The sequence below is a fragment of the Corella eumyota genome, chromosome 6 (assembly GCF_963082875.1).
Source record: "Corella eumyota chromosome 6, kaCorEumy4.1, whole genome shotgun sequence".
Lineage (NCBI taxonomy): Eukaryota > Metazoa > Chordata > Ascidiacea > Phlebobranchia > Corellidae > Corella > Corella eumyota.
Window position 1 is genome coordinate 1,099,363 of NC_137495.1, and position 25,100 is coordinate 1,124,462.

The 25,100-nt window shown below is 28.9% G+C and overlaps 4 protein-coding genes across 4 annotated transcripts; 1 reads left to right on the plus strand and 3 right to left on the minus strand.

Moving 5' to 3' along the window:
* Positions 1-280: 280 nt before the first annotated feature.
* Positions 281-11,050, minus strand: LOC145754941 (ubiquitin carboxyl-terminal hydrolase 7-like). Its single transcript, XM_082571116.1, has 13 exons — positions 9,486-11,050; positions 8,939-9,109; positions 8,403-8,537; positions 7,433-7,537; positions 6,937-7,087; positions 5,663-5,869; positions 4,877-5,188; positions 3,888-4,022; positions 3,402-3,590; positions 3,001-3,168; positions 1,983-2,177; positions 1,702-1,779; positions 281-1,325 (listed from the first exon to the last, which is right to left on the minus strand). Exons 1-13 carry the CDS (start codon positions 10,886-10,888, stop codon positions 1,212-1,214), a joined length of 3,363 nt encoding a protein of 1,120 aa, XP_082427242.1. The 5' UTR covers positions 10,889-11,050; the 3' UTR covers positions 281-1,211.
* Positions 11,051-14,536: 3,486 nt separating this feature from the next.
* LOC145755062 (F-box only protein 48-like) lies at positions 14,537-16,077 on the minus strand. Its single transcript, XM_082571263.1, has 3 exons — positions 15,740-16,077; positions 15,250-15,372; positions 14,537-14,907 (listed from the first exon to the last, which is right to left on the minus strand). Exons 1-3 carry the CDS (start codon positions 15,848-15,850, stop codon positions 14,743-14,745), a joined length of 399 nt encoding a protein of 132 aa, XP_082427389.1. The 5' UTR covers positions 15,851-16,077; the 3' UTR covers positions 14,537-14,742.
* A 649-nt stretch (positions 16,078-16,726) lies between these two features.
* Positions 16,727-17,682, plus strand: LOC145755275 (neuralized-like protein 2). The gene is made up of 2 exons (XM_082571500.1): positions 16,727-16,875; positions 17,022-17,682. Exons 1-2 carry the CDS (start codon positions 16,727-16,729, stop codon positions 17,680-17,682), a joined length of 810 nt encoding a protein of 269 aa, XP_082427626.1.
* Positions 17,683-17,834: 152 nt separating this feature from the next.
* On the minus strand, positions 17,835-22,413 carry LOC145755291 (uncharacterized). Its single transcript, XM_082571518.1, has 9 exons — positions 22,183-22,413; positions 21,402-21,633; positions 20,999-21,088; positions 20,721-20,830; positions 20,081-20,260; positions 19,710-19,855; positions 19,235-19,366; positions 18,702-18,840; positions 17,835-18,353 (listed from the first exon to the last, which is right to left on the minus strand). The coding sequence occupies exons 1-9, from the start codon at positions 22,329-22,331 to the stop codon at positions 18,134-18,136; spliced, it is 1,398 nt and encodes a 465-aa protein (XP_082427644.1). The 5' UTR covers positions 22,332-22,413; the 3' UTR covers positions 17,835-18,133.
* Between the last annotated feature and the right edge of the window lie 2,687 nt (positions 22,414-25,100).

Below are 25,100 nucleotides of genomic sequence, written 5' to 3' on the forward strand. Positions count from 1 at the left end.
AGAAAAATGTAATTTTAACAACAGTAAACCAAATTATTTCAAACCCTTTTTTGTTCCAAACTTTTTCTAAAAATGCATTTAAATTTTTGAGAAAACTTCTGTAAAATGTTGTTTTAGATTTTAGCATTTCGGAATATGTTAATTTAGTAAAATGGTATTCAGTATCATGGACCTATAGCAGATAACTAACACATCACATATTAGGGTGTAGTTTTAAACCATTGTTGCACTTCTAAAGTTATTTAAAATCATAAACGAAGACTTAAAAAAACTCGTCCAATGAAATAACCATTAAAAATGTAATTTAATTTTCGAAATCCACAAAATCGCAACGAATTTGAAGCAAGAATTGTTTTTAAAACACCAGCCATGTTATCTGGTTGTAATCACACACACACACACACAAATTAAAGATAAAATTTTAAATACAAGCAGAAACTACTACTTAACAATACATCTACAACGAAGATATGCTATTGTAGATTGACCATAAAAACAATTGTTTCTATACAATAACAATTGTTATTTAACAATCCCTTAAATTGGAAGGGATACAGTTTTAAACCTGTATAACAAGCAATGCAAGAAAAGGTATCCAATTGTAAAACCAAAATGCCCCTATTTACGTCAAGTGTCCTTAATTGGGACTTCGTGTTTTAAGCAGCATGCACAAAATATTGGACATAAAAATATTCAACAAGGACAATTAAAGTCATTGTTTTATTAACTTCCTAAATAATAATAATGTATACACTAGAACAACGAAAATATATAGTGTAGAAATAGGCCCGACTTTGACTTATTGCTTAATTACAATTTTCAGTACTTTCACCTTTTGGCCTTGAATTTTTAAGGTTTTTGGAACTTTTTTGCATCACAAAAAGTACCACAGAAATTTTTGTACATTGAATTTTTCTGAACAGGGGATTTAACAAATTTGTTGTCAAATAAAAGGCAAAAAAATGAGTTAAAACTTCTGGTCCATTTTGAGAATAAAATATTTAAAAAAGATTTAACTATATTAGATTAAATATAAACGATCGAATTGTCGAAATAAATAAGATATAGAGTTGTTTACTGTTGTGCTTTGTGACATCACAATTTGCCTGTAAAGGTAAGTTACCAAGACAACTCTGAAGACCAAAAAAATTTGTCTGAAAAGTTGTTAAGCTTATGAGTTGAATTACCTTTTAATTAATTTATTTAAAATTTTAATTATGAATTTTAATTGCTTTTTCTGTGTATCCAAATCTACTTTGGTGCCTCTTAGAGTTTTTGTTAAGATGATCCAGACCTATCCAAGCTTTATTGCATAACTTGTTGGTCTAAAAATGTTGAAAAAATTTAAATATTTGGTCACAATACCACAGTAATAAAAGATATAAGTTAAACCTTTTTCACAGGCTTGGAAATCCTTAAATGCAACTTGTTTAGCAAATTAAATAATAAGTAATCTTACGGCCAAATACTACATGTAACAGAAGATTAAAATACTTCAACTGGTACAACTTAAAATAGGCCTGTGGTAAACTTGGTAAACCTTGGTAATATCAATTGAATAAAATAATTGTAGACTTTATGTAAAACAGATAATTTAAACTGCTAAAAAATTACTTCAAGATTGGGGGTAAGCAGATAAAGAGTAAGGCAGAAAGCCTAGTTTGAAACATTAAGTAATAATTTAAATATTTATTAACTTACCGGTGATTGAATTGCTGCCGGTTGTACAACATCTTTAAGATTTATTGTAATATCAACATCTTCTGACATATATTTAACCTTAAAGAAATATAAAAACAAATTTTAGTATAATCTGTTTTGTATACAATTTAATGTAAAAAAATTGGGGCAAAAAAAGGAGAAGTCAAAACACAAAACTACATAATAATATATATATATATATCACTTACAACCCCTACAAGACAATCTAAATGAACAAAAATATATGTTTTTTAATTGACATTTCAGTTGACATTTCCTACCTGCCCATTAACAATGACAGCCACTTTATATTTCTCAAAGATATTGTCTTCTATGTCCATCGCCTTTTGTATTCTCTCTCTAATATCATGGAACCTTTCCCCAGTTTTAACTTTAATTAGAAGAGGAACTCCGAATGTGTTGTAAATCTCCTTGTGGAAGTGACCGGCACATATCAGTAACTCATCTTCACCAATCTTTTAAGACATAAGTGGTATTTAAAAACTTTCTATAAATTGACAGACTAATGAACATCAATACACAGAGTTATCTAATTGAGTTAAGGTAATATTATAGGGTCAATAATATCTTAAACAGGTACAAATTAGGACTAAATTGGAGTAATATTATGAGGTCATTAATATCCTAAACTTGTACAAGTTGGGTCTGGGTTGGGGTAATATTATGAGGTCAATAATATTTTAAACTTGTACAACTTAAGACTGGGTTAGGGTAATATTATGAGGTCAATAATATCTTAAACTTGTACAACTTGAGACTGGGTTGGGGTAATATTATAAGGTCAATAATATTTTAAACTTGTGCAATTTAGGACTGAGTTGGGGTAATATCATGAGGTCAATAATATCTTAAACTTGTACAACTTGAGACTGGGTTGGGGTAATATTATAAGGTCAATAATATTTTAAACTTGTGCAATTTAGGACTGAGTTGGGGTAATATCATGAGGTTAATAATATCTTAAACTTGTACAACTTGAGACTGGGTTGGGGTAATATTATAAGGTCAATAATATTTTAAACTTGTGCAATTCAGGACTGAGTTGGGGTAATATTATGAGGTCAATAATATCTTAAACTTGTACAACTTAAGACTGGGTTAGGGTAATATCATGAGGTCAATAATATCTTAAAACTTGTACAACTTGAGACTGGGTTGGGGTAATATTATGGGGTCAATAATATCTTAAACTTGTACAACTTAAGACTGGGTTTTGGTAATATCATAGGGTCAATAATAAGAACTTGTACAACAAAGACTTTAAAACCTTTTCCTTACCTCTTTTTGGTCATCAGGAACAATTTCGATCCTATATATTCCTGATGCTTGTGCATAAGGTTTCATATTGTTTAATTCTTCCAACGATTTCTCTCCTTTAAATATTCCACAAATTTTATTTCCCACCACCTCCAACATTCGTAACTCTTTATCATTGCCAATGTTTAACTAGAAAATAGAATAATAATATTGAATAACTTACAGGCAATAGGATCCAAGAAAAAAGTTAGTTTTTTAAGGGCAACACCAAAAAATATAAAAAGGCCGGAAAAAAAACATAAATAGCTTTTTTTTTTTAGTTGACAATATAACTAACTATTTATCACATTAACTTGATCTTTATTTTTTCAATATTTTCCTACATAAAACCCTTTTAAATTGTCATTTTAAAACAACGTTACCTTCTTTCTACATTCCTCCAACACACTTGCAACACAACCATTCTTCTCAGGATATAACACAAGTTCTTCTTCCTTAAGATCAGGAGTTACAAACACGCATCTGATTTGCCTCTTGTTCTCAAATTCCTCCACTTTCATGGTAAGCTGTTGGTAGAACAAGCGTTTGGACTGCTTGCGAGTTCCGTATATCTATGTCAGAATAAAACAAACAGAAAAAAATTATTTAAACCTTAGGAAAATTTTAATTAATTGGTTATTTAAGCAGCTTAATTTTTCCTTAAAAAACAAATTCATTTTAATTAATTTTATGTTTCCTTGAAGCATATTCCCAATTAAATTTCCCCTAACCATCTTTCTTAAAAAACAATTAATTATATGTTTAAATACTACCTGCCATTATATAGCTTAGCATAAGTGGTAAAAGGTTAAATGCTGTGACTGTATCATCTTATTTAATATTACATGTAATAAGCATAACATAAGTACCTGTAGTAAGTCCTTAAGTTGTCCATCAAAGCTTGATCTGATCACATTACCAGGTGCATCTCTTGCACTCTGTACTCTGAAGAACTGGAGCATTGCTGGGTCTGTATCCAATCTCTCTGCTACTCTTAGGGCGAACTGGGACAACAAATGTTATTGTTAAAAGATAAGAATTGAGACTAAAAAGGTACTTGATGTAATACTGTACAAAAGTTTAAAAGTAACACATTTTCTTTCTTGAATATACAAGTAAAAATGGCTTTTAATGAAAAGAATTACATGTTTTAACTATTAAATTTAAAATGTGTACAAAATATAGAAAACATCATAAATATTAGTGTGAAACATTTTAAAATATTTGTAAATTTATATGTTATATTTTGCCCGCAATTATTGTAAAAGTCGCTGGTTTTTAGTTAAATCAACTTGGTATATTTTGTAGCTGAACAGTTTATGTACAACATGGATATATATGACACATTAATGACAGTATAGTTTATAAACAGGAAGGCGATATTAATAATAAACCTGATCAGTAACCCAACAACAAATTTAGTTTCAAAACAAAAGGATAAATTCAACTTAAGAATATAAAAACATCTATTAATGTATTAATATTAAATGATAAAATTAAAACAATATTTAAACAAAACTGTTATCTGAGTATTTAGTTTAATATAGTAATTTTAAGAAGAAATTCAAAATTTTGGGGTATTTAAACTACACCATAAAACTTTTCCAAAATTGAGTTTTTTTTCACATAGGCCTCAAATAAACTAAAATGTCTGTAAAACACAAACTTTTTACCAACTTTTTAATCCAACAAACTAAACTAAACCTTCCAAAATACCAAATCAATCTTGTTTATCAAAAAATTAAATAACTTTAAAAATGTAAAAGTTTTGACGAAAAATTTGTTGTTATTAAAATTAAATTTTTCTTTATTAAAAAAAATTTTTTAACCTTTAAAGGTTTTAACTCAGTTCACAAACCTGTTGGTATGTCCAATTCCTGTTTAAAGAAACAACAAAACCAGGATCAACCGGATCATTCTTGTCACAAAGCACAACATCCACGCTGTGATAAATATCCCAGAAGTGCCGCACGGCGTCATTTTTTTCACGAACAATTGGCTGAAACACAAGGATGTTTCCGTCCATCAGTCGGTCCATTGCTTCACCCAACGCTGCCGTCCGTTCTTGTACCATTCGGACGTCGGAAGACCTGACTTCCTCATATAATTGGATCGGTGTGTCCGCTGCAAGACCTCCACGACGACGTAGTTCAGGTTCAAGGTCGGTAATCTATAAAATTATTAATTATTAATAAGTAATTACTTTATTAAGTTAACGATCATAAAGTTTTTAGCTTAATTTGTGACCTAGAAGTTTATAGCATATATAGCGCCTTACTAATAGATGACAGCAGTAGGGATTAAACCCACAACCTTATGTAGTGTAGCCAAGTGTTTTGACCCCTACAACAAGTTTACATAATATTTTAGGCATGCAAATTTTATGTTATTTTGTTAACTATCAATGTCATTTAAAGCATGCCAACTTTATGATATAAATTTATGGGAAAACTTGCTTATCATGGCTCAGTATCAAGATGTTATTGTCAGATTGATTTATGATTGACCTAGCGGCACAATCTTTTTATAACTGTTTTTTTAACATAACAGAAATAACAAAATTCTGAGAATAAAAAAAAAAGAAAAAAAAAGATTAGATTTTCTGATCTAAAGTCAACTATTTTACAAATTAAATTGAACTTACTGTTGAGCCCTCGATTGGAATTGCAATATGGCCACAATAAGAGATAGTTTGCGAATAGGGGTCGTACATTTTAAGGAAGATCAAAATATCGTTTTGTTTATCAAACGGAGACAAAGTGCTCGAATCTGCATCGGGTAAAACTGTCTCAAGCCACACGTGCCACGGATTTTCATTGTCCGCAATATCGATAAGAGCCTTGCTCGATGGCTAGAAAAAAACATTTTTAATTTAAATTTTAAAATTCAAACGAAGTATATATATACTTATAATGGGACTTTCTTAATTAATCCTAATTAAAATGCCATTAGGTTATTTCCTAAACAAATTAAGTTATATATTTCAGTTTTAACAGCACTGTCTTTTCTATTTTTAACAATTTTCTTAAATATTTTAGAAATTCAATTATTTTTGGTATAAAACCACAACAAAAGATTCAAAGATTTTTTAACCAAGGGATTTCCCACTAAAGTGATTGTTCTCCATTGTTACATCGATAATAAATTGATTGTGATCATTTTACACTAAAGTATTTGCCAAATAAACATATTTTAATAACTGATAGTGGATATATTAAAGCAGTTACCTAAATATAAAGTTTCATAAATTCTAAAGAAATCTAACAGCAGGCTTCATTCCAATTGAATTGAAAAACCACAAAGCAGAAGAAAAGTACAATGTATATATAGTTTAACTTATTTAGAGTAACAAAAAAAAGAAAAAAATAAACTTTTTATTACAGCTAGTCAATAGCCCTACCTTATGGTTTGTATTTTAATTGTCATAATATGGTTGCAACTTTCAACTAATATTTACCTGTAATAATTTGCCCATGCAACCCAAACAGCAAGGATTTAAATGTAATGGGTTTAAATGTAAGGGGCTCAGATGAAAGGGTCCAGATGAAGGGGTTCAAATGTATAGGGTTCAAATGAAGAAGTTCAAATTTTAGAGGTTCAGATAAAGGGGTTTAAATGTATAGGGTTCAAATGAAAAGGGTTCAAGTGTAAGGGGTGCAGATAAAGGTGATCAGAAAAAGATTTTTATGTATAAGGGTTTAAATTTCTGGCCATTATATATATATATCAGCCACTAAACTTCTTTATAAGCATATGGAGTTTAGATAAAGGGGATCAGATAAAGGTATTCATGTATAAGGGGTTTGTATATATCGTCCACTAAAATTATTTATATACAAATATCAATAAAAGCCTAAACTTGTGCCATTTTAATCAAATAGCCTACTTTATAATTGAGTCATAAAATCTTGTACTTACATCAGGAATATCCAACAGAGTTGGTCTCCAAGTGCTATTCTGTCTTTGACTAAACACCCATAATCTAAACTGGGACTGCTTGTATCCAAATGCCTTGGAAATTGCCTCCAATACTTCAGTATATGTTGCTTGTTTTAAGATTTTAATGTGTCTGAAATAAAATATTTGTTAGAAAGTTTATAAGTAAGTTTATCTTTAAATTATAAAAGGATGACTTTTCAAGACTATTTTCCTTATAAAGTGGTTTAAAATACATATTTCACTGAAAAGTAATTTAAGTTTCAAATTAAAACAGACCAAAATTTTAAGACCATTCCAATTTTAGTGATATATATATAAAAAAACGTTTTAACTAATATTTAAATCAATTTAGTATGAATTAAAACAGGGCAAAATTTTAAAAATGTCCGTGATGTGGTATAACAAATACACATTTTCATAAATTTTTAAAGTCATTTTAGTAAACCGGAAAAAGCTTTAAAAATTTAATAACTACCTTGTCATATGAGTACGTTCAAAATCAAATAAATCCTCGCCCTGATGCCCACAAAACATATCCTCAGTAATAATATTAAGAGACATATACAGATGCATTTCTGTTCTGTAAATATAAGCAAATATTAAATTTAAATTCTTATTCTTACAGTAAGAATGATTTATGTTAATATGTAATAATTAGGCACAAAAAATTACTGAATTTATCAATATTATGATAGCACAAATAAGTGTTTGTTATGGAATAAGGTTTGTACACACAAAAATTGTTGAAATTTTATGGTCTTGTATATTTCAATGCACTGTTGAGGCATCAACAAAAATCACATGACTGTCTACAGTAAAGAGAAATAACCTTTTCTTAAAAGTTAACAAAATTGTTTTTCATAAACTGCATAGTTAAATAAATAGGAGCACATAGAAATTCTAATATTGTCAACAATTATCATCACTTTGTGTAAATATTCGAATGTAGGTAACTTAACTCTAACAAATATTTTAACTTTACCACAATAAAGTTTTATTGCCAAAATTTTTATCACCAGTATAAGTTTGCCAACAGAGTTAAACCGATGATAGACATTGCTTAAAAACAAACATGGTTATTTCCACAGTAATCAGTTTCTTTGTATAAGAGACAAAGTGAGAAAGTTAATCCTATGTCAATACCAAATATTTAATGATGTAGTTTATCATTGTAACTTTTGGACAATTATTCATTGTGTACTTAATAAATATATCCTGAAAAAAACAAATAAATATGTTTTTAACAAAGAACAAATATTACTTAAGGAGTTATGTGAAGAAACTGCACTAAACCAACAAACAAACTCAACCAAATAAGAACTCGAAAATACAATATTTTTATACCTTTAGAACGGAAGAAAATTTAAGAATAAGTCAATAAGCATTAACCCTAACTTGATTAATAATTAAAGCATGCCCCTTATGGAAACGTAAGAACTATCAACCTTTCTTTGCGACGATAAGCTTCTAACTTTCTTTCTTCTATTAACCTAGCCATAAGTTGTTCTGGTATATCATCATCAGTCACTGAGCATAAAACTTCGGTCAACTTGTTTTTTCTTATGTACACCAACATGTATCTAGAAAAATAAAGTTTATTATTGTATATAAATTTAGTAAAAAAAATTGCAAGATTACCCTTATTATATAACTTTTATTATTACAAAAAATAAAGTTGGTTGATGTTGTTTTGTTTCTTTTTGTATTTTGAGCTAGTTTAAGTTAGTTAAAATAGAAAGTACTTCCTAATTAGTGACTAGTGAACAATTTCACTTCTAAAATTAAAAGTGTTACACCTCATAAAAAGTGTGAATCATGTTAACTTAACAGTCCTTTAAAAGTTTAAGATACTTTTAAATTTTAGGTAAGAAGTGTGAAATCAGTAAAAAGATCCTTAAAGTATATTGTCCATTTAAGAACTGTAAACTACAAATGATTCAAAAGTTTGCCTTAAATATAAATTTAGGTTACATTCACTCACGCATTAGTGGAGTTTCTTCCAACAAAAGAGTCCTCCCCAGTTCCTCCAAAGCTTCCTAGAAACGCCTCCTTTTTGGTGCATCGAGACACCACCTCATCATCAAACTTACACCACTTTCCGTCACCTTTTGGGTTAATATACGACACATAATGACCACCATGGTTGTCTCCACTGTTTAATAAAAATAAAATTAGTTTTATTTTATTAATAAATAAAAACACACATTTTTGTATCAAATTAAATTAAAGTCCTAAGAATTATATCATTCTTAGTTTGCACCAATTTCATAAATAGTAAGGTTTATTGTATCAGCCCTATGACTCAAAAACCAAAAATTCGAAAAACATTTCTACAAAATTAATGTCAATACATTTTTTAGAAATTGCAAGGCATTTTTCAAAAAGAAAGCTAAGAAAAACCTAGGGTTAATAAAATGTATGCCTCGTTGTTGAGTTACCGCTTTTCAAAGCATAAAGTTTTTATATAAATGACAGTGATCCAAGTAAAACAATAAACAATCAATTTAAAATAGAATATGATTTTTTACCTGTGTACAAGTATAGCATGAAGAACATAAACAGAAGGGTCATCTGGGTCAGGTGTTTCAAGAAATTCGTCCAAGTGCAAAACTGCCGGGAACTCATACCGGTCGTTGGTCTTAACATACATATCAGCCGCTAGGTCATACTGAAACCTGAGTAGTTGGAGGTGTAAAACTGGCGGGAAACATTTAAAAATAATCCCCTTATCTGCATCCTGCATCCCATAATCACCGGCATCAAATTTATTATCTCCATCAAGGGTGTCAGGTTTTACATAATTTCTAAATGACTCCATCACGTTTTTATTTCCTTTCACAATCAATTGAATATCAAAAAATGACTCTTCACGACTGGATATGTAATCTACGTTCTTACATTTCACATATGATTTAAACTTGCCTTCAAGGAGCTTGGGAATTGTGCCTTCAACACATGTTCCTTTCATTTTAAGCTCTACATTATCAAGTAACACACGGCACAGTTCTTGTACATCATGTTGCATGAAAGAATCTAAAGTTTCCCATCCGAACGACTTGGTGAGCTTTTTTGTACCGACTGGCTTGTCGTTGCTTTGTAGCTCAAAAAACACACGCTGCAAAGCGAGGGAAACACTCTTGGTTGAGTCGTCACTTTCGGTGGGCATTAAGTATACTGCCTTGCGCAATTTATTTGTAAAAAATAAAGTTTGTAACAAACTGTTCATATAGCAGGTAGCCCCTTGGTTTTTTAACCCAATATGCCCAGTTAACTTTCTACTATTCCATGCTACCCCATGAGGTGCATCGGCAAAAACATGGACCTGAAAAGTCATTTTTTTATCTGTTGTTAGATATCCCTTGTCAACATTAATGACATCATTCCAAGACATAAATTGGCTAAAACCCCAGTCATTCTCCTTGCAATAAAACATGTGATCTATGGGTTTCTCTATCATTTCAACTCCCTCTTTAGCCGATAAGATCCTAAGCTTAGCTGATCCATGACAAGACCACGAAGTTGTTTCATTATCAGCGTTACACTGAAGAAAATAACCTAGATTTTTAACTCCTCCTCTCTCATGAGACATGCGAGGCATTACTAATATCTTCCATGGTAAACCTCTGACGTAAGTGGCTTCACTAGTTACAGATCTATCCAACTTCGGCATGTTTTCAACAGTAAAACTAAAGGTCGCCTCGGATCGATAAAAACCAAATTCATCATCCGCAACTTCAATCTCATCGGATTTTGAATCCTCATTTTCGGAGACATCTCCGTTGATCATACTTGTGTCGACTACCGTCGGACTCTCGTCCAAATCCATTTTTTCGTTGGCAACATCTTGTTCCGCGTCACCGGTTATCATTTCCGGTGTATTATTTGGTGCGACGGTGTCGGGCATTTTGGTTATGCTTTCCTGGTCATCCATTAGTTTGAAATGTTTACTTGGATCCCTCACACCTACAGACACTTGCTTATGCTTACTGTTTATGTGCCCAATGGCTGCTTCTTAAACACAATTAATCCCAATCTTATCATTTAAAAAAACAAACCTAGAATTCCATATTAGATCTGAAGCAATTTTTAAACAATCTAGATAACTTAAACCGGTTAAAAATTTAAAAAACAAATATAAAGATAATAAATCAGTAAACTTTTGCACAATTATAAACACTAAAATATTAGAAAATCGTTAAATTTGAAAGAAAGAGCGAAATTGGCAGCACAACATTTATAAAATTATAGCGCTCGTTAATAATTAACTTTTACTACATTAATTAAACAAATGTTTGTTAACTTTTTAACCTATGCAATATTGTAATACCAAGTTTATAGCTTAAGTTCTTAGCCTAAGCAAATTATAAACGACCAAACCTTATCAAGAAAACGCGTATTCTTACTTCTGTTTTTTTTTCGAAAGGTGGTAACATAACTTTTGTGACATATTTTTTCCTTTTTGTATTTGTTTAAGACTTTTTAAAATCTTTAAACTTCCATTTTACCAAAGCTTAGTTATCTAAAATTAATTTATGCAAGTTAATTGTATTACAAATTAATATAAACATTTAGTTTTTTTCTAAAAGAAAAGTCAAAAAAATTTTTACAACGAAACTGATAAAGAGCTTTTAAAAACTTGTAGTTACAAGCTTTGTTTGAATATTTCGTTTATCCTCGCTTGAAAACGTTATCTAACAAAAATTATTTCACCAAATTTCAACGTTTAAACCTACTAATTAAATATTTTACTGTGGCTGTAATTTATAAATAAAGTTTTATTATTAATATTTTCCACACAGAAACATTTTTTGAATCAATTTAAATAAACTAGTTTTTTGGATGATAGTAAACTATTTGTTCTAAACTTATCAAAAACTCCTAATTGCATAATAAAATAGTATCATATTTTAAACAAGGTATTGCTTTTAATAGGATTAATTATTTATCTTAACTTTAATCGAACACAATAAACCAAAAATAGAAAAAAAGTGCAAATAGAAAAAGAATAAAAATTTAAATGAAGACCGTTGAAAAAAAATATTTAGCAATTTAAAAATCACACCAAAATAATACACAACCATTTAATCATAATGCTAAAAAGTAGGAAGAAATAAAACTACACTGTTAGTAATATTTAACTGTGCTTTAAAAATATAAACAAGAAATTAATAAATTAATTTTCGGAGACTAAAACGTCCTCAAAATATTCATCATCATCTGAAATATCATCTTTAATAGCAGTGCTAGGTTTAAGTAAATGATACGGAATATTAAGTTTACGTTTGGCACTTAATTTACTTAGTCTATGCTTCATTGAAGATCCCTTTTTTGTTTTAGTAGTTTTTTTTCCTTTAATTTCTCTTTTTTGTTCATTTTGCATCCTTACAACAACTTTATCACCGACTTGATCAATTTTTTGGTCAAAGGAGTAACTATTATTATTTGAACTTACATCAGGACTTGATTCTGCCATGTCACAATCTTTAATCTCGGGCATTTGAAACCAAGGTGGCGTTGCCATACTATTACGAAATCCCCTCATTACATTCAAACCAGGTGTTAATAATGGAAATAGATTTATGTTTTCAACACCCTTTGGAATATTTTCGGGGTCGGTAAATAAGTCTCTGGTAGGTGATTGAAGATTAATCTCTAACATTGCTGTTTTGATCTGTTGTCTTCTTTTATTTGAGCCTCTTTTAGCTGTGATTTCAATTTTCTTTGCCGGAACAACTTTAGAGCTTTTGTTGACTACTGGAGACTTTGTTTTTGAAGACTTTAAAGTTCCATTGTTTTGAGGTAGTTTTGTTTTTGTAATCTGCTGATTTTCAGTGTTATAAGATTTTAAATTTGTTTTTTGTTTGGTGGTATTCTTGCTCTTAGGTTGTCTTTTTGGGGTTTCATTTTTTCTTAATTTTTGAACTTCTTTTAAAATATTTTTCGTGGTTTCAATATTAACTTCAGCTTTTTGATTTCTACATTTCTCTGGTATTTTTTTTCGTCCTTTTTTAGTAACTTTAAAACTTGGCTGTAGTTTTTGTTTTTTTGATTGCATAGTTGCAATGGAAAGATCATTTATTTTATTTAAACTTTGTAAACCTATAGCATTTGGTTTTAAGTTCGTGAAATAGTTGTTGAAAATTTCTTCTAAAATCTTTTTATTTTTTTCTTCGTTTTGTGTCAAATTTCTCACTTTTGATCGTGTAGTTTGGGTTAAAAAATTGTTTTCAATTTTATTCCTTTTGTTTGTTTTATTGCAAGTGAAATTATAATTATGTTTTTGTAGATCTTCTGGGGTTAATCGAGTTAATTGGACACTTACATTCAACATTTCAGTTGGTGTAGATTTAGAATTAAAACTTTCACTTGTAACATCTTTACATTTTCTAATTACATCTTGCCTTTGATTGTCAATTTTAAGTTTCTTTGTAGAGTAATCAATCTCATCATTAAAAGTTTCACAAGTTTTTATAAAAGAGCAGTTGCTGTCGGCAGATTGATTTATTTTGCAATTATTTAAATCCTGTACATCTAACAATCTTCGTTTTGTGCTTTTCTTTTTAATAGTAGAAAGATGAGGATCTAGTAAATCTATTTTTCTTAGCAAATTAGTAGAAGGTACATTACTAATAATAGGTGAATAATCATGTATTAATGTTTTTCTTCCTGATTTTGTCTCTGAAATTGATTTGTAACTTTTGTTTAAATATAATTTTGGTGTATTTGTACATTCTTTAAGACTACCCTCAGAATAAGAATGATTTAACAATTTGAAACGGTTATTTTTAGTGTGACTGCAACGTAGAAATTTAAGAATAAATTCCCAATTTTTCGGAAAGCCGTTTTGAAATCTTCGCGCAACATTTTCGGGTAAATTACTTTCAATTAAATTGTTATTTGTTAATTCATCCAGAAAATATACAGCCCCAGATTTAGTATATACATACGATCCATCGGCGTGCTGTACTTTGCTTGTTTGATGCGCTTGAAATTGCGATTTATTCACTTTAATATTTCCATTTACAATGAAGTATTTTCCTTGCATTTGTACGCTCCAATTGTAGAGAATTTTAAAGTCACTTGACATGTTTATTTCTTACAATTACTGTAGATGAATAAATTATAATTAGAATAATCATATTAAAATAAAACAACAGTTTACGTTCTGACGACTGACGTCACCACGCTGTTTTTGCACGCCAATAATAAAGACAAAAGTTGTAACCGAAATACGACCAATCTTTGCTAAATTTCAAAAATTTTAAAAGTGATGACGTCATAAAATGCATTTTTGTCCTCAAATTCAACAATCCAAATATTTGTTATAATAAGGTAATATATAATAAAACAAATATTTAAAAATATTGCAAACAAGCTATAATAATACTTACACTATATGGAACTTAACAAACATGGTAAAATACAAAAAAACATTTAAAATTAACTTCTATATACAATAAATCTAAAAATAATTGATACCAATAAAATATAAGTTATATACATAGAAGTATACAGATTACTTTAAAATAATTTACCATGATAAATATATGATATAACACAAACAAAAACTAAATTAACTTCTACTAGTATAGGTAGTAAAATATTGTTAAAAATAAACTACTAAAAGCAAGAAACAAAGATAGATATAACACCTTATTATAAAATTAATACAAATAGCAAAAAATAAAATTTTAACACACCAATAAAAACACTTGTGAATATAAGTGTATTTCCAATTAACATATACTTTATTGAGTAATTAAACACATTAAAAAACTAATGTTTTTATCTTTCTAATTCATGTTGAAGTATATCTCCCCAATCTTTCTTAGTAAAAATAAATTTGTTTGATTTTTTGTTACAAATATCTTGAGTTGAAATGTTGCTAAATTCTCCCCTTATCCATTTTGATTTTTCATGCAACATCAAATGTCTTTGAATGGCCATTTCCTAAAAAAATATTGACAATATAAAAAGATTGTGTGCCCTTGAGTATGGCTATACAAAAAGTTCAAACTCTATTTTAGCCAACACTTGATCAGCAGTATAATTATGCGATAATTATAATCAATATTATTCTAAACTGGCAAAGTCAACTCGAGACTGGGTCAGGGTTACTGATGTTACTCTATGTATAGGTCTTAGAGTCGACCTTCCTACATCAAAAATAAAGATATACTTAGGCACATTAAATCACAGACTTAAACATTTAAATAAAATCATTGAAAAAAATTAAAAAACAAAAAAAAATTACTAAAAAGTTTAATTTTATAGAAATTTATTTTTAATTACCTTCCATGATATTTCATTTAGGTTTTTTAAACAAATATTATCTTGTTCGCCTAAAGTTTCTTTGCATAAATTCCTCCAAATATACTTAGAGTTGTTAATTAATGTATACCATGTACTAGAAACCTGTTAAAATATTAAATCTATATTAATTATTCATGCTTAGAAAAGTGTAAAAAAGCAATTTACATTTAAATATTGTAATTAAACAAATCACTTTGTAATAACCGGCAGCATGGTGTAGTGGTAAGAACAGTTGCTACACCACACATGAAGTAGTTTGTTCAATCCCCACTGATCTTATAATGTAGCGCCCTTGAGTAAGGTGCTATAAATGATATGAGCTCCTGCTGAGCCAGCACTTAATCAGCAGCATAATTATCCGGCAATTATAATCTCTAATATCCCAAACTGCCACAGGCAACTCGAGACTACTCTATGTTTAGGTCACGCATTCGACTTTCCCACATCGACTTCCCCACATTATTCTTACTTCAGTAGCTGAACATAAGGATAAAATATCCAAATGCATTAAAATATCTTCAGTTATTTGTATAGGAAGGAACTGGGTGAAATCAAATTGTTCATTCTCATTAACATCCATTTTATTTAAATAAATGTTAACTAAATTCTAAATTGTATAACTTAAATAAGTGTTCTGATAATATTTCGCAAAAACTTTATTTATTTTGAAATAAAAAACTTTTAAAATAACTGAATTGTTTAAATTACTGCTCTTAAAATCTCCTACCCGCTGCAGGCTAAACTATACCTTAATTACTAATTAAACTATCTACTTATTAGCGATTTGACCGAAGTTTATGATGTTTTTAAACTGTTTTACAGCAATTTTGTTGTTTACAATTAGCAACAGCTGGCCCTTTAAATGTTACGTCATAAACGTTATTGTTTGAAATTAACGGTGTGGAACAATGTCATTTTACGGGAGGATAAATAAGTTTTTTATTTCCGCGCTTTTTTGTTAATTTAAACTGAATATAATAACTAAAACAACAATTTTTCATTTAAAAAAGTTACTTACTTTACTGAATTTTAAAAATACTTATAATTTAAGCTTAGCTATAAAACAAATTGACTGGTATAGTAATAAAACGTAACTGTCAATCAAATTGACAGGTAAGATTTACATACCAGACTTTCTATTTTATCTTATTAGTACCAACTATAGATAGAGAAAGCTTTAAGCATTAAGACAACAGAAAATCAAAACTTAACAGACCAAGAATAAGAAGCAATTTAAATCCGCCAAAAAATAAAATATAAAAGCAGTTTGGATGGGTAAAATTGTTGCCACGGAAATAAATATTACAGTTATTCTAGATTAAACAACTTGCTTGATCTTAGTTTATTAAACAAGCAGTAACATAGACAGATATTAAGTTTAAAAACCTTTTGTTTATTCACATAGAGTCTTAAGCAATATATTATTCTTTAAACATACTTGGTTACTTTTTTAAAAATGGATTTTAACACTGTTGTGCCATGGGAGCATTTAGGAACTACAGGAAAACTTCGATTCCATGAAAATTGTGGAACAAATATCGAGTTTAACAAAACAAAAACAAAAGCTACAAGGGTTACGGGGTTCGCAGATGCAATTTGTTTCAGGTAAAATATCGTGTCATAAGTTTTAAAACTTTAGTATATTATTAGACTGCTTTTATTGCGCAGAAAATAAGTTTTACTTGCTATGACATTAACCTTAGAAAAATTACATTTTTTAAATTTAACAATAGTTAAAATTTTCGTTACAGCGAATGCCCTCTTTTACCCAACCAATTATTCCCGATTCGTATTTCGTCAACCGAAAAAGGATGGTCAGGTCACGTGAGGATAGGGGTCACTCAGATTGACCCCAACACCCTGACGTCACTTCCTGAGATGATCATACCAGACATGACAGAGGACAACCGCACGTGGGCGCTGGCGATCACTAAATTTCATAACAAAATCGAGGGGCAATCAACCGATCTTTGCGACATCGAAAAAGTACTTAAATTTCGTAACCAATACATCGGCAGCGAACAGTTATTATACGCGGGGAGAAGGCGCTTAAATTTCGGCCACGATGACCGGAGATTTCCCAATGTGGGACAAGCAGTTTTATGCCAAAGTAGAATAGGAATAACCCTTCGACCGACCCGTAAAAACAAATGTAACTTACATTTAATTATAAACGGGGAAGATATGGGGCCAACACTCAGCCACATACCTCTCAATTTGCCTCTCTACGTCATAGTTGATGTTTATAGCGTCACAAGAGAACTTTCTATTCTCCCTGTATCAAAGTTAACTTCGTTGCAAGATATTTGTCGTGACGTCATCAAGGAACAACTACATAATAATGATGACGTAGAAAAACTCGATCTTCCGTTGTCGATGACTAATTACTTACAATACAAACCTCTTTCATAATTTTTTTTTTAACGATTATTTTTAAAACAAATTTTATATTTTCTCTGTTTTAGAAACTTATATTTAATTCCTTACTATATTTTATATTAAAGTTTAGTACTTTAACTATAGCAAGTTATATATTGTATAAAATAAGGATCTAACGATAAATGTAAAGTGGAAATGTAATTGTGTAAATATATAAGATAAAATAATAGACAGTGGCAATATTTAAAAAAAGAAATGTGCAAAGAATTAGGTAAAAGATTTAGTACCCTATAGCTACAGTGTATACACTAATAAATATTTATAAGAATATAAAATAATAAGAAATATTAAAATTAAAAAACAGTATTATAGTTAACCCTTAACCCAACAGGCAGCATGTTGTAAGGGCACTTCGCCACAAGGGGTCGTGGATTCGAATCCCACTGCTTCCATCTTTTTAGAATTCCAAAATGATATTTAAAACTCAAACGGTGGTCTCAGATTTAGCATTCAATCTCATGGATAACTTCTTATTTTGCTGAGTCAGCAATTTGTAATAAAAATCAATCTCCTGCTCTGAAACCATGGTACTGGTTGTTATGGAGATGGTATCTATGGCAACAGGGGGTGATTTAAAGGGGGGTTGACTTTCAGGGATTGACTCGAGGTTAGCAGGGAGGGTGTTGTAAGCATTTGATCCCCAACTTTAAAGTTTAAAATTAGTAAAATGTTAAAATATAAGTTATCTTTTTACAAATGTGAATATATATGAATTGTTATTTTTAACCAATGTCATGTTGCTAAACATCTAATAGACAAAATAAATTAATATAATAGGACTTAAAAAACAATTGAAAACATGTTGGTTGGTGACTATTTTAAGTTGCCAAATTATATTTTAAATTGTTATAATATCTAACTAAAAATGGGTTAAACCAAAAATTTAAAACAAATCAGATTAACTTACAAACATAATGTTTATAAACACTCTTTACTTATACCGATTTTTATTCCAAATATGTTAAGCCTTTAGCCCACTACAACCTACTAACCCAGTGTTTTTGTTCGTGTTTGATTTTCTTCTCAACGAAGATGAAAAATGATTAAAATTTTCTGAAAGTTCGTCGACATTTTGTTCCGATATGGCAAGGTCAAGATGGCGCATATCGGTAAACTCATCATTCGTATTTGCTGAAATAAATAAAAAAAAATTACTTTTAAATAACTCCAAGCAAATTTTTATAGAATAAAACTTAGCGGGCTATGTATATAAATATATATGTCAAATTTGTGGGCCTACAAAATAAATATAACTGGTGTTTGTGGTGTGCCAGTAAATTATTATAAGCAAATATTAGTTGAGAGTTGTAACCATATTACAACAAAATAAATGCTGACTGTGGGGCTGGCTTTCAACTTAATATAGACTTATAAATTTATATTTAAACTGCTTAAAAAAACATATATCATTAAGTATAATAATTTTGTAAAATGCAAAAAATACTATGTCTACTCCATAAAGAATGAATCAATACAGGAGTTTAAAAAATATGCATAAAGTTTTTTTAATATAAATACAACATACTTTCTAATGTATCATCAATGGCGATTGAAATCTTCGACAAATCTTCGTCAAAAGTTAAGTTTCGAACACTTGGCAAACTTAAACTCATTCTTTTTGTATCAACCCCTAGCTTATTAAACTGACCCAGTTGACCTAACAACAACAGTAAAATATTTGTTTAAAGCAAACATATTCTATTTGTTGTTGCATCTTGTAAGTCATTCAGATTTTAATTAGGTTTTAAGTTAGTTTAAATATAGCAGTTTGGTGTAAAGTAAGGCCAAATAATAGTTTTTACCATTCAATTACTTATATACTAATTACACCAAACAGTTCATAGTTGGATTGCTTCGAAAAAGTGCTTTTGTTTTATATATATACATACTATAAACGAATGAAAATTAGCAATCAAATACTATGCATAGGTATAATGTAGTGGTCTCTTTTTTCTTGCATTAACAGCCAAGTTAAAAAAAATTTCAACTTAATTACATACTTGTAGTTGAAAGTCTTCCTTCTGCTGATGATCTTAATCCTAAACTTTGACTAAATCTTCTTCTCTTGTATTCGTTACTGTACATAAAATAAATATCAGATCGTTCTTTCGGTTGTTCTTTCATCTTCTGTGTTTTCGATAATAAACTAAAACAAAAATAAATTGGTAAATTACTTTTTTTTGTTCTGTTAAAATAACATATAGTTTTGGGTTAATATTGTTTAAATGTAATTGATTAAGTCTTTTTATTAGCATCCTTTAAATAAAAGTACAAAAGCAAAATTTTTTCTATCTTTAAGTGACTACTTTAGGTTTAGATTTATGAAGTCTATATTACCAAAAAATACAAATTTAATTGTTATTTAAAATACCTATTTTTCTTCTTCTCGTAAGTGACAAACATATAAGAACAACCATACAATACAAAACATAACATGGGCCACATAATAGAGTGGATAACTGAGTTAATATCCAACACTAAATTCCTTATAACTTCATCTTGATTTGCTTGGTTAAAGAAACATGGAAAAGTGGAGTTTATGTTTCCTTGTCTAAAGTGAATATAAAAAATTAAGTTAAAAATAAATGAAGTTAAGGCAACATTGTATTTTCTACAGTTATTTGCGTTCAATCATAACTAAACCAAAATTAAAATTAAACCAAATTTAAGAACACCATTTTATAAACATTTTGAAAACAAATTTGAAACACCCTTAAAAAATCATTTTAAAAATGCCATTCCATAGCTTGGCCTACAGTTGGGATTGTAATTGTCTAAATATGTCAAAACTCCCAACTAATATTCCTGCAATAATTTACTGGCACACCACAAATGACAGTTTTATTTTAAAAGCCTTTAAATTAAACATGTATACATACTTATATTGTTTAAATTGTCCCCTAAGCTTCATAACATTTAACATATTTTTGCCTAATTATTAATCCAAAGGCTTGCACTTAAATTAAACAACAAAAAAAAAACTAACATAAAATAAAGAACAAAAATCTCACCTCTTCAAGAAGTTTTCCACACAAATTGAGGGATCAAAGTCTTCATTCCATCCATTACATTCCATCTCAGAAGAATGAAACATACCATGTGCTCCAAAAGTATAAGAACACTGAATATTTTGTAAAACAAAAAACAATAAAATGTCTTTAAATTTACACCGGAATTTTTTATGTTGTTAATCATATTAAAATTATCTGTTAAAAGACTACAACACTTATATAAGTCATTTATTTATTTTCTGCCATATTTATAAATGGTAAACTTTAAACTACATTACCTTGTTACAGTTAATCAGAGCCTGTTCATTTTCCATTAGAATTCCTTCCTTAAAATTATTTATATTTCCAGTGGAGTAGGTGACTAAAATCTATTAAAAAGTTAAGAAGTCATTTTCTTTTAAAAGCAAATTGCACATTTTGTTAAAGGTCTTATAATAGGGTGCAAAGTTTTGTACTAAAAACTGTATGTAAAATTTCCTAATAACCTTTTTTTATATAAATTATTTATTCTTTGAAAGGTCGACTTCAAAACCCAAACATAAAGTAACATCAGTTACCCGAACTTTGTCTCGAGTTGTCTCTGGCAGTTTAAAATAATATGAAATATAATTGCCCAAAATCATAAGTGTGTAAAAACTTACTAATCTAGAGAAGTTTTAAATAGGAAAGAGTATAACATACTTGTACACATGGCTCAAATGCATCAGTTCCAGCACTACAACTTCCGTGAACATTTTTTAAAATCCTGGTTTTCTTGATGCGACAATTAGTCTGTGTAAAATCTTTGGTGATAGCATAGGGTCGTATTATGTAGATAATAGACAGCACCATTAACATTACCATACACAACATTACTGGTGCACCAAACAGTATAACATGGCGTAAAATCTCCACTAATTTGGTGCGTGATTTGCTAAAAAAAACAAAGAATTTTAATAACTGATCGCTTAACTATAAAACTTTATATTTTACAATATAACATAGATAAGTTAATTAAATAATATTAAACTTATATTAGATTAGTTTTTGACTTTATAAATTAACTGGTAAAAAAACACAAATATTTTAGTTTTTTTTTTCTATATATCTTTATTCTTTTTTCTATATATCTTTCGAATGCGCGACTTAAACATAGAGTAACATCAGTTACTCCGACCCAGTCTCAAGTTGCCTGTGGCAGTTTGGGATATTATTGATTATAATTGCCCTGTAATTAAACTGCTGATTAAGTGCTGGCTCAGCAGGAGTTCATACCATTTATAGCACCTTACTCAAGGGCGCTACAGCATGAGATCAGTGGGGATTGAACCCACGACCTCATGGTGGTGTAGCAAGTGTTCTTACCACTACACCACGCTGCCGGATTCAGTTTTAAACTAACTTCATAAATTGAATATTAGACAACATTACAATTTAACCAACGCTGTATTACATGCAAAGTTTAAATTTAAACAACATTTACCTTTTCCAGTTAATTTTCTTTTCTTTTACTTCATTATTTTCAAAAACTTTTGACGATTTTGAAATCAATTTATTGGGCAGTTTTGCTCTCGGAAATCCGTTAGAAATATCGTTTAAATTCTGCTGTGATATGGTATAAACCGATGCCATAGCTTTAACTCTTAGTAATGATTCTTTTAGTCAATAATATTGCTTCTAAATGCAAAAATAAAGGCTTGTTTTTTGTGTGTAGTTGTTTGCTGTTAAAAACAAATATTTGCATTTTCAGTGTTTCCACTTCACATTATTTTTTATTAATATTTATTTATCCTCAACGTAGAAAAAAAAAAACGTTACTGCCTAAATATCGGGTAACGTTTGTTACCCCCACCTAGTCTTAAGTTGACTATAGCAATTTTAAATAACATTAATTACAAATTTTTAATAACTTAACTGCCAACATTAAAGTAGCGGAAATCAAACCTCAATTCTCATACAAGTATGGGTTGCTAATTACCACAAAAAATAGGTAAAATACAAAAAATAATTCAAATAATAATATGTTTATGTTGAAACAAAAGCAAAATTCAATAATCTAAAATAGAAAATTCAACCAATAGTTTTAAAAGAAATATATTATCATACTTTAAACAGTTTAGGTCTACCTTAAAATTAAATAAACGTGAAAAACCTATTCCGTACACGCAGTTTTTGGTTACGTAGATTGTGCAACATTTGGTACAAAAATAAACGTTTTCTGTGTTGATATTAACGCTGCTAGTTGCCAAGAGATAAGACCACCTTTCTTACATTACTCTAAATCGTCATTTTCCGTGCAAAAATATACTCCGGCGGAACAAAAGAGGTATGTATGTATGTATCAGCACCGACGAATCGTAAGACTAGAATTTTAGTTGTGGGCGTATTAGAGGCGTTTCATAGGCGTTCCTCAACGGTAAAATGATAGGTATATTCACAATGTTTAGTACAGATGATTGTTTAAAGATTTAATATACTAAAGTTATTGGCTAATGTTTTAAAAATGTTATTTTTTTATACATTGCAAACTTTCAAAAATCTTTAAAAAAATATTAACATTACGATATACGGAAGTACCATAAACTAACTTAAAGTTGGGTCTATTTTGTAGGTATTTTTAATAAAATTTTGTAATTTAAATGAATTTATTGTTTAAATACTAGCATCAACACCTTTTTTTAGTTTAATTTTATTGTCATAATACCTCTTGGCAATATAACATCCTTGAGTAAAATTAAAGGCGTTTTTAAGGCATGTCTTATGTCTAAAAATAGAACAAAATCGCATGATATCTGTGTGCTTAAATTTTAGGAACTAAAATTTGGGAATTAAAATTTGGAAATAAAAAAACAAAACTTTTTATTTTATAAATTAACTTTTTATTTTATTAATTAACACTTGTATTTAGCTAATAAAAAATTATTGTAAATTTAATTGAAAAAATAGGAATTTTTTATAAGTAATTATTTGTTTTTTTAGCATACATTTATGCAATAAAAACCTTTAAAAAAATATTAGATTGATTCCACTGGGAAAATAATAAAACAAATTCAATGATTTAAAACATGCCATAAAAACTAACATTTGTATAAAAATTTTAAAGCATATTACGTCATGGTCACTAAAGCTATTAAATAACATTAAATAATAAACAAAAGTTTAAATTTCGAAATTCGACGGACACAACGCAATATTTTCCCGCCAAAATCACCCCTGGCTCAATTTAAATGACAGTCAATTCTTGGGGCGTTATTAAGGTGTGGTGTCATGAAGCCAACACGCTGTCCACGCATGTCGAAAAGCTATGAAAAAAAGGGGAAATCAAAATACTATGTTTTAAAAGTCGTTAAATATTGAATAATTTGCTCAAGTAATGGGTGAATGTTTTTAATTAGGTTGTAGTATTTATAATAAGTGTCAAAAATAAGGAAAGCCTTCCGTTAAAAATTTATAGGTTTGAATTTAAAGTTTTCGTATTTAAAACGGAATTATTAGTAAACGAAATTGAACTAGTTTCACAATATATTATTTTTTAATTTATAATTTTGACGTAAGTTTTGTTGTTTTTTTTTTCTTTAAAGGGGCCAGTCAGAAAATAGTGGCAGTTAAAAATTATAGGATTAATATTACTTTAAAGTGACAGTAACAGTGTTTCTTGTAGTAAAATTGTTATTTTATAATTGTTATATCTTGTAGTAAAATCGTTATAGTTTAAATACCACGTTAAATACTTTCGTCAACTAAACCTTTACTAAATAAAACTTGCATTGTTGTACTTAAAACCTTTTTTTTACGACTCTCTCATAATAAACAGCCTTTCTCTTATTGCCGCTTTCCTACAAAAAATGATTTTGAGATAGGGGGTTTCCCTTACCGTCCCATAACATTTTCTCTTTTTTTCGATTATATTACGTCAAAAAAGTTCGCCTTTTTCTTTTTAATAGATATAAAATAACTTCAGTACCGGATTATTTAACACTGTGAACAGTTTTAAATAAAGATTCATAAACGTGCGGTTTTGTGCGGTTTTGCAGAATAAACCAGCTTTATATTTCAAGTGCTATAATTTTTTTAAAGTTGAATTGTTTTAAAGCAGCAAAAAGCAAATTTAATTTTAATAACAAATTGTTTGTAAAATGGCATTCGGAAGTGAATTACTTAAAATGAAGGAAAATTTACAAGAGCCTCTTATTAAGGTAAGTTTAAAAATAGACTTTACATCACAATTTTAATTTATTTATTTTAACTTTGGCAATATTTAACGAAAATTTTTTTTAATTGTTTTATTTTTAGTAAACACCAAATATTTTTTTGCAAAATGTTATTAAATATCGTAAACAATTTTTTGTATTTATTATTAATTACATTTATCGTGTTTATATTGCTATTAGAAGCAAGGTT